General features: G+C 42.2%; 1 protein-coding gene across 1 annotated transcript; it reads right to left on the bottom strand.

Moving 5' to 3' along the window:
• Window positions 1-1,400: 1,400 nt before the first annotated feature.
• LOC307026605 (uncharacterized protein) lies at window positions 1,401-7,741 on the bottom strand. Its single transcript, XM_079662136.1, has 6 exons — window positions 7,441-7,741; window positions 5,523-5,570; window positions 4,380-4,490; window positions 3,650-3,745; window positions 1,931-2,011; window positions 1,401-1,850 (listed from the first exon to the last, which is right to left on the bottom strand). Exons 1-6 carry the CDS (start codon window positions 7,552-7,554, stop codon window positions 1,815-1,817), a joined length of 486 nt encoding a protein of 161 aa, XP_079518262.1. The 5' UTR covers window positions 7,555-7,741; the 3' UTR covers window positions 1,401-1,814.
• Between the last annotated feature and the right edge of the window lie 3,013 nt (window positions 7,742-10,754).

The raw sequence follows: 10,754 nt of genomic DNA on the forward strand, positions 1-10,754 counted from the left end.
CTATAGATTGAAGGCCTCCCAGTGATTTTGTTCGTAGTGATTACCATCAGCTTTGTTCTGGAGGGGATGACTAAACCCAAAGCACAGCGGAAACAATGCCACACACCATTACACCACCGCACAGACTGAGAGGATCCCCTTTGTGTCGACCACACACCGTGACACACATCAGATTGAACTTTAATTTAACATTTGAATCCCCAGGACTGGGTTTAAATGGTGGATTTCTATTTAAAACTAGTCTGCGTAAGTGAGATTGCCTCTAAGGATGGGTGTGTGTGAGATGATGACAGGGGAGCGAGTGGTGTCTCTCTTGTTGCCTCTAAATAGGAATAATTGGTCCTCAACAGAGCTCTTTTTCGGAGAAATCAGAAAGGCATCCTGTGGTTGTTTGTCACCAATACAGTTTCCAACCAGCTAATCCAGGTCATCTGATGGCTGAGGCACAACCCGTCCATATTCTCCCAGAGCGAGCTGCTGAAGCGTGTTCAGCATCAATTATATGCTTCAGGGAAAACGTCAGGTTATAAATAACATCTTGTTGGGTTATTTTTTCCCTCTGCTCTATGTTTGTCTCTGTAAAACCATAAAAATGGGACCTACGTCACGAGCTGTGGGCTTTGATCGGTAAATGAGCGGAAGATGACTCATCCCATTCATTTAGATTAGCTTTCATCTATACTCCGGCTTTTTCATCATGCAGGATTTTCTGATGGCATCACTTTGGAGGGGGGGGGGGGGGGGGGGGGGGTGTAATTTAGGTAGCTGCTTTTATTTTTAACCCAACATACAATCATAACAGTGCAGCACAGTTTCTCTGAGAGGTGTTTTTGAAAAGATCTGCCCTGCTGTAAATAGGCAGACAGATGCAGAGCAGCCCACAAAGATTTAATTTTCTTCACATTTACGTCAGCGCCCTGCAGAAATACTCACTTCTGCTCCAGACCAAATTGCGTTTCCATTCCTGGCCAAATGAATTAAAAATGACACAAGATATTAAAATAGACAAAGTTGACTCCTGGAACAGATGGTCTGGACTACATTTAGATTGTATTCCCTCTCTCACATGGTAATGTAAATGGATTAAGGGACTTTTACTGAAAATAAGTTCCTGCTAGTTTATCCTGCTGCCAGTTCAGTGCCAACCATGCACCATACATGCGGATCCTGCCAGGTGTAATTGGGGACTCAAGTGGTGTTTCGATGCCATGAAATCAATTTTATGAATCAGCCGTAGACAGCTTTGCAGACTTGTGAGTGGGAAATGAAACGCGTCATTCAGGGAAACACTGAGCTGCTGTTATACAACTCCTGAGCTCAGACAGAACGATTAACCAACTTTATAGAGAAGGCTCCAGTGGAGCATAAAGTGCTTAATGTTTAAAGACTCAAACACCATATGTGTCTACTAAACTTTTATTGAAATTTGATACAACACAAGAAATATTTCTGCAAAAATATACCCCCAATATTCATAAGGAATCTGTGATTAAATACAACAACACGGCAAACTATAATATTAATATGGGATCATTTGTGGATTCATTTTAAAACATGCAGGAATATATTAGAAACTTAAAATAGTAAATAAAGTATCCATTAGTGGCTGATAAGCTTTCAGGTGAAACAGTAACGATGGATGCACATATCACAATTAATCAAAGCAAGTTAGCACAGAAGGTCTTATCTAAATGTCAGATTTTCACACCAGTCTTCAGGTTTGGACTCTTGAAACCTTTGTACTGTGCACACCCCTTGCCAGGCCACAATTAAAAAGAGCTTTTTATTTTCCAGCAATCCTCTTCTGTATTCTCCTATTGGTCGGTCTGACCGTCAGCCTGTGGATCTCCCTGCAGAGCACACAGGACATCATGTAAATACTCATCAGATATAGTCAGTTTGTGTGTTGAAGAATACACCCCACACTCACCAGGACAGAGAACGCACCGGAGCGTCCCGAGTTCACCGTCTTCGGTGGATCGAGCTTCTCCTGTCGCCTCACTCTGATCACCTGGAAGAGAAATCACAAGAGTGATGCTTCTAAAAACTCACTTATATTTCAAGATATAAATTTCAAGCGCAAAGCAGGAGGTGCATGTGAATGGTATATACAACGGCTAAAATCTCACTGCCTGAAACGCCTCAATTGGATTCCTTTGTTTACTTGCATAACATAGTGACATCACTATTTAGTATTTACCAGTTGCGCTCCTATTGGCTAGCGCAACATTGTACGTGATAGGCTAAGGGGCGGGACATCTTTAAGTGGTTGACCAATCACAACAGAGCCGGCCAGCTAACCAATCAGAGCAGACTGGGCTCTGGTTTCAGACAGAGGGTGAAAAGAGGCGCTACAGCACAGGCAGTATGAGAACAATAAAAGGCTTTTTTAACATTAAAGCATGGAGACATGTAGAGACACTACATACTGATATACACCTGCACATCAGCAGGAGAGGACTCTTTAAAGTAGAGACACTACATACTGATATACACCTGAACATCAGCAGGAGAGGACTCTTTAAAGTAGAGACACTACATACTGATATACACCTGAACATCTGCAGGAGAGGACTCTTTAAAGTAGAGACACTACATACTGATATACACCTGAACATCAGCAGGAGAGGACTCTTTAAAGTAGAGACACTACATACTGATATACACCTGAACATCTGCAGGAGAGGACTCTTTAAAGTAGAGACACTACATACTGATATACGCCTGAACATCAGCAGGAGAGGACTCTCACTACATACTGATATACACCTGAACATCAGCAGGAGAGGACTCTTTAAAGTAAAGACACTACATACTGATATACACCTGAACATCAGCAGGAGAGGACTCTTTAAAGTAGAGACACTACATACTGATATACACCTGAACATCAGCAGGAGAGGACTCTTTAAAGTAGAGACACTACATACTGATATACACCTGAACATCTGCAGGAGAGGACTCTTTAAAGTAGAGACACTACATACTGATATACACCTGAACATCAGCAGGAGAGGACTCTTTAAAGTAGAGACACTACATACTGATATACACCTGAACATCAGCAGGAGAGGACTCTTTAAAGTAGAGACACTACATACTGATATACACCTGAACATCAGCAGGAGAGGACTCTTTAAAGTAGAGACACTACATACTGATATACACCTGAACATCAGCAGGAGAGGACTCTTTAAAGTAGAGACACTACATACTGATGTACACCTGAATATCAGCAGGAGAGGACTCTTTAAAGTAGAGACACTACATACTGATATACACCTGAACATCAGCCGGAGAGGACTCTTTAAAGTAGAGACACTACATACTGATATACACCTGAATATCAGCAGGAGAGGACTCTTTAAAGTAGAGACACTACATACTGATATACACCTGAATATCAGCAGGAGAGGACTCTTTAAAGTAGAGACGCTACATACTAATATACACCTGATTAGCAGATTAATATGTGCTCTTTTAAGGGATGTTTCTACATGAGGCCTAATGTCTGAATGGCATCAAAGAGCCGTTTCAATGAGCAGTTTAGAGTAAAGCGAAGTGATCCATTGAAGGGAGGATGTCGTCCTCACATCAGGCCTCGCTGCCCAGCTGTTGCTCTGCTCGGGGTGTTGCCATGGAGACTCACCTGTAGGGGGACTCTCTTGTCGTTGCTAAGGAGAGAGTAGGTGCCGGCGCGGGATTTACGCGGTTTCTTCTTCAAGTGCCGTCTGGACCTATCAGCCTGAGGAGCACAGACACAGGGATTAGTGTGCGCTGATACTTCCTTTACACAGTGTGCTTTCCTTCCCTGAACACATTCGAGTCGAGGAGAATTAGGAAAACACAGGATTCCCAGAACATTTAGTTGAGTTTATTGTCATTATGCCCCTCAGATAGTCTTATTTCAAGAACAAGGCAGAGATAAATGCAGTTTTTCTGTCTTGGGCTGATCTTAATCTCTAAAATAAAATTGTAATTTTAGTTTGTTGATGTGATTGTGGACATACGCGTAGGGTTAGGGGGGGCATGCCTCTGCAGGATCCCTATGCCCTCAAATGGCATATTTTGCATATTGAAATCAACCCGTTTTCTTTGGATATGGGCTGTTTGTTAACACTGGGCCGTTTTTGTTTATTTCCTTCAAAAAGGTTTATTCCGGCTAGAGCAGTGACCCTGAATATGCCCCCTGCACGTCCCTGCCTTATATGGTCATTTTTTAAGATTCAGTGAACAAATCACGTGGTTTCTGTGGATTATTTTTTAGTCTTCCAGCAGATTCAGATGATTCAGTATGACTAAAACTTCACCAGCAACCGGTAAACCGTCCCCCCTCCCCCTCACCGTGACTCCTGTGTGACTAACAGGCCGTGGTTTACCTGGATGAGAGTGTTCGGGAAGCCTTTGGCGGTGACGGCCCCCGGCAGGCTGTTGTGGCTCATGTGGGTGGGACCCCTCCTCTCCAACTGTCTCCTACGTCTGAACAAAGCCTGCAGGGGTGAGACAGTCACAACCACATACACAACCACAGAGCAAACATCAACTCTCTCCACTGAGTGCTCCTTTCACCCCGTCCCTCTTTATTGACAGTCTAACTCCAGCTTCAAGGGGAGGAAACTGTAAGCCATTATGGTCAGCGGCTGCTGCATTTCTCATTGATCTGCACATAAACGCAGCTCTGCTATTGATCCACTTGTTTTCCTAATAAGGGGACTGTCACTTTTTCGAAAAACAACAAGTTTCAGTTTGCCTGTTAGAACTTTTTGGTATATAATAATGTTACCTCTGGGATCTATCGATGCTTATTCCCCCTCCTAAGTGTATCAAATAGAACATTTGTTTCAAGTATTGGATAATAACTTACTCTTTTTCCATTCAGTTAATAACAAAGACGGCTACATTAGCTTCAAATATTTGCACGGCAAGGATTTGTGCTGCCATTTAAAGTGCTCACAGTGATTGCTGTTGACCTACTTTGTGATGATTAATTCTTATTTTGTTTTGTTCGGAGAACTCACTGCAGCACAATAGCTGTACAGCTTGGAGTTGAGGGGTAATTGTAGTGTGCACATGTTGTCCTGGGGATGCACACATTGCTAGTGTTTGCAAGAGACTTCAGTGACTTTAATTGTCTGTTTTTGTAGGCATAACTGCAACGCTTCTATGGTCTCTCTGCCAGATAGCTGCAGTTTTTTCTGGAAGGATTAGTTTCTATATTGTACACTACAGTACGTTTTTGTATTCGTTTTCTAACCAGGAAACGTGCTTTTTTATTTAAATGTGCTGTAATGATGGCTTTATTTACTCAAAAACCCAACACAACCAACACCCTTTTTCAATTCCCCTCTGTTATTTGTTTCAATTTCTAGCACCATGATGTGATTTATCCTCTTATATCTGCTGTGTCGTCCACTAGACTCCTTTAGAGTACAACCTGCTCTAAACAGGATCCCTTTTACAGCGAGACTAAAGTATTCAAACTAAATTAATAACCGAGTACTACAGTAGTGAGTGATACGTACCAGTCCTTCAGGTAAGGGTAGCGCACTTTGCTGCGTCTGGTCCTCATACTGAAAAGAAGAGAATCAGAGTCAACACTTATGCTGATGATATCGCAGTGTAATTCAATGCATACAGACGCTAGCTGCTAACTGAAAAGATGGCCTCTGCATTGTTAAAAATGTATGAATATGTGACCATTAAGTACTCAGATCCTACACATTTGTTAAGTTTATTTAGTGTGTGTACTGACCCAGACAAATACATCACAAAATATCCCAATTTATGTCCATAATTGGCAACACAAACAATCCTTCAGCACCTGAGCCGCTAGCTTTGTAAAAGAGCGCAATTTTTCTCACGAGCCAATCAGATCTGACCGGGCTTTGGGGGTTCTTAAAGAGACAGGCGCTAAAATAATGTGATTCAGTCAGAAGGAGAATACAGGTATATTCTGATGGACAGTAGGGGTAAAGTAATGGGTTTTTATAACATTAAAGCATGTAAACACGATCTAGGAAAAACCTAAAATACATGAAAGTATGAAGCTGAAAATGAGAATAACATGTCCCCTTTAAGCTAAATGTAGCATCCATCAAATCCTGCCACAATCCATCTGGCTTTCTGCTGTTCTGCGTTGACGAGCCTCGTAAATTACAAACTTAATGTTTTCCACTCTGTTATAAATAAGTGACCTTAGTGGGAAACTTGTGTAAATAAGTCAAATGAAGCGTCTGAAAAAGATGCAGCATCGGGTATTAGTTAGATGCCACCACATTTAAAGCTCATGCTGTAATTACACAAATAACCACTGCAGAAAAAAATACATATGTGGCACAAAGTCCCTCACAGGGAAGAATGAAAACTCTCCCATGTGTGGGTGCAAATCCTCCTCTCGCCTCCTCACAGCTGTCGAAGCCGTTGTCCAGATGAGGGCGATTACTTTGGACAGAACATGAGGACCGTCCTCAGAAAAATGCTCACCGCAGGTTTAAAGTATGACAGCCGCAGCCACATGAGAAGACAAAAAGAGTGGAGCAGGAGGTTTTGTTCCACAACGGGGTATATTTCTGTCGTGTAGGAAATACGGCTGTAAAAACCATTACAATGAGACTTTGTTTTGTTAGAAAATAAATGATACGTCTGCACGGGTCAGGATTAGACTGTACACGTCTACTGCCACCCTGACACATGCTTGACCACAATTAACGTCACAGACTGGACTCACATTCTTGCTGATACTGACCTGAACTATTGTACAAGCACTGACCCACTGTGTTTGAGGAAAAACTAATAAACCAATACTCTATTTGGCATTTAAACCTAAAGTAAAGTGTCCAAAATCCCCCTTTTTTGTTCAATTTCATTTATTTTCAGTTCAGTTTTCTTCCAGTTTGTCTTTGTACTTCTTTAGTACACAACTCTGCATATTTGACATTGGTATTAGGGGAAACAAGTATACAACATGTCAACTAAAAGAAAGATTAATATTCCTGATGGTTAAGGTGTATCCTGAGTAATTGTCCTTATTACAGTCAATCACATGGAGGAATTGTTGGTTAAAGAAGCAGATTTTTAAGCTTTAAATCAACTGAGACAAAAGAGATAGAAATGCCAAAACTATTTAGCAACTTCACTTTTATTTCCTTCATTAAAATTACTTCTCTTTGAATGATAATCAAGCAGACTTATCGTTTCATTACAGATGCAGCTCCACGTTTCACAAAGTGCCCCCGCTGGACAAAACGCTGATAATCCAGATTCTTTTCACTTTCATAATAAGACAAAGGTTGCTTATTATTTCCAACAAACAACATTTCTCCAACAGGCTGCACTTTCCCCTGCAGAGTCACAGCAGCACACATAATGACGGACACTTAATGAACACCTTTGGCTACCACTGTCCTTCTGTAACTATCATATCCACCAGGAGCCTCTCACCTGAGCGTCTGCGGTGTGTTTGCTCACACTCAGCTCTCCCTGAGCGGCTGAGCATTCGAGGGCGTGTGACAGCAGACTGGCCTGCAGGCAGAGCAGCCAGATAGTAAACCCCATGATCCAGGCAGCGATCCTCGAGTGTTCGCAGCGCCTGTCAGCTCCCTGCTTTATACTCTCGGTCGCTGTGCTAATGGGGAACAGATGCAGGGGAACGGGAGGCCATGCCAGCTTCACGCAGACAAACAGCCGACCACAAGCCTTCGCTCCACGCCAGCCAGCGGCTTGCGGTCCTGCAGAAACATGTCAGACATGTACAGGGGCCTCCCCCTTTAAAAAACTCCCCCTACCCAACTAACTCAAAGAGGAGGACATTTTCCACTTAGGCTTGCAGTGTAGCTCCTGCCAAAGTGTGTGTAAACTCCAGAGAGGGGATACTTGTGTTGTCAAACCCTCTGTACACCACGAATGAAAAATTGGTGGTTAGGTTCTTGTAATGTCTCGAAGAAATGCGGCATTATGCAGGGAATTAGTCTGCTGCCTCGCTGCGGATGAGTCTCTTTCCTTTCTGAATGTATACGTACAGCAGCTGTTTATACAGTGGTGCTCTGATCCAAACACTTCAATAAGGCTTTCTGAATTACAGTAATTACTCCTCAGTAGGCTTTCTCAGTGAAACACAGAGCCGCTTTCAATACTGTCAATCCATCTTCCATCTCGCAGATTTTATGTTGACTGAATGCTGGCAAGGGATTGTCAGATGTGGATAAAAAGCTTTATGACTCTATTAGAGAAACTACTCATCATTTCAGAAGGAAAAAGCCTGGAATATAAACTTCACTTTCTCTTTAAGTTGCGCACATTATCTGGAGTTCCTGTTGAGCTGGTTTACTGTACCTCAGTGGGAGATTATATGGCCTTTTAAAACAGCACACCATAAAGAAGGAACCTCCTGATGGGGCATGTTGCAGATGAATAGGCACCCTGTTTCAAGGTGTATTACAGGGTGGAAACAGTGAGTGGGAGGACAGAATCTAGTCTAATGTCTTCGGGCCTCAGGCTGCGGGTCACAGGGGATCGTCTCCTGCTGGAAACATGCACTGCTGTGGAAATTGTGGAAATTAAATACGTTTAATTTCCTGTCCAAGACAAGCCCCTGCACCACTTCCCTGTCCTGCAGCGAGCTAGTGAAGGATGATGATTCTTACTCAACAGCACTTGAGAAATCTTGTAAAAGCCCCGGTAAAGTCTCTGACAATTTCCCAGTGAGTCACAGCGTGAGTGTGGACAATGAAGGATGGTTATTCATCTCCACGCAACTCCCAATCTCACCTCCTGTTTTTCTTGTGATGCATGCTAGACGCTGTGTAGGAGCTGCTGCTGAAATCTTCTCCCTGGAGCTTCAGTTAGACCTCTGGCTAGACAGCAGCGAGCTCATGATGTGAAGTGATGGAGGCGATGTTTAGTCAGGAGGAGACACGGTGAAGAATGACTTTAAAACAGCAAACACTGCTTAACTTGGCCGACAATCAGAAATGTCTACGAGCAGAGTTGGGTTGGATTTGAAACACAAGGTAATACTTTTGGATTACCTTCAAGGGGCCATATTGAATTTATATTCTGTTGTGATGAGTCACATGCTTACAGATGTCCCGCCCCTTAGCCTTTCATGTACAATGTGTTTGAGCGCTAGCCAATAGAAGCGTGGGTGTGACAAAGTGATGTCACTATGTTTAGGAAGTAAATCAAGTAGTCTAATGGAGGCTCCCTCTGGAGGAAACACAGGTATTTCAGCCTTTGCAGACCATTTACATGCACTACAGAAAAGGGAAACCCCCAAAAAGCATAATAGGGCCCTTTTAAGAAATCTGGTGACTTGATAGAAATAACTCACTTTCTAACAAAATCCTAATCAAGTCAACCCTTGACAATGTAGCCATAATCTAATTGCACATTTTCCTAATGTAATCTAGGTTGCTTATAGCTGCTTATAATTTATTATCTGATCATTCCTGCGAGCCAACTCTCTACGAGTGGAAAAACATGTCTGACATTTCACTGGATTTACAGCCCAAGCTATATGTTTTAGTGTCAATCCTCTGGAGAACCCCAGTCCGTGCCATTGTTTAGGAAAACATCAGATGACTTCTTGTAAAACATGTTGAAATCCTGTAACCAAGGTTAAAAGTTTGCATTAAAGTCTCACAAACCGCAGTGTGGCCGTGTGAAGAGGCAGTAATCACAGCGAGGCAGAGTTATTTCATACCCCAACATCCGTGCTATTCACTCCACACTTTCAAGTTTAAAGTCACTTTTTTAATGCATGTCAGGGAGTTCACTGTTTTCAAATTGCTATGCAGAGCCACTCTCAGTGTTCGTGCCTCTCTCCATACCAGGAAGTGCCATTCATCAGCGGCCCTGCTTTGAGCGCCTGTCAATGTGTCGCAGGGTGAATCTGACCTTGTGGAGAAACCAAACAACTGTCTGCTCTGACCAGAGAGGAGAAGACAGATAATTTGTGACACATAAATACTTGTAGAAATGTGTTTGTGTCTGCGCGACAGATGAGAGAAAACAGGAAATGTGACAACATCTGGATTAGCAGGCATGACTCACAGAGTAATGGATGTTTTGGATTATCTAATTGAAACATTGAATCTCTTACAGCCCCATTTCTTAAAGGGTTGGTTCACCCAAATTACAGAGAGGCCTTCTCATACTTCTGGTATCCATGCATGCAGATAGTTTGAGTCACATGCAGTGGAAATGTAGAGTAAGATAGTTGGTTTCTAGCTTAATATTGAGCTATAGATATGAGTTTTTTGTCAATTAGCGCAACCACGGGGGAATGTGTGTCTTTCTATTCACTTTGTTAGAGTCATGCTGCCTCTAAAATTTGTTTTGCATTCAGTTTGAACACACAGTAAGAAACCAATCTAAAAAAAACAAGAAAATCAATCTTTGATTTGGAGAAAGCCATGTGTTCTCACCCATAAAAAAGGATTACATTGGGTCTCAGCGCAGGGCTTTATAGAGCACTCATGCTGTAAATAGAAAACAGCAGCTAGCCTTTTATAGCTCTACATCAGTGGTGGAGTAAAATGAAGAACATTGTACTGTATTGTAAAGTTTTGAGGTACTTGTTTGTTTTTATTTTATACTTCTACCAGGGGTGTCAAACTCAAATTCATCGCGGGCCACATTAGCATTATGGTTGCACTCAAAGGGCCGGTTGTAACTATATATATATATAAAATAATGTATTATGTTACATTATTGCCTCTGAATTGGATTATTATCGGAGAGGGTAATAATTTAGA

Source organism: Notothenia rossii (assembly GCF_949606895.1).
Source record: "Notothenia rossii genome assembly, chromosome: 12".
Taxonomy (NCBI): domain Eukaryota; kingdom Metazoa; phylum Chordata; class Actinopteri; order Perciformes; family Nototheniidae; genus Notothenia; species Notothenia rossii.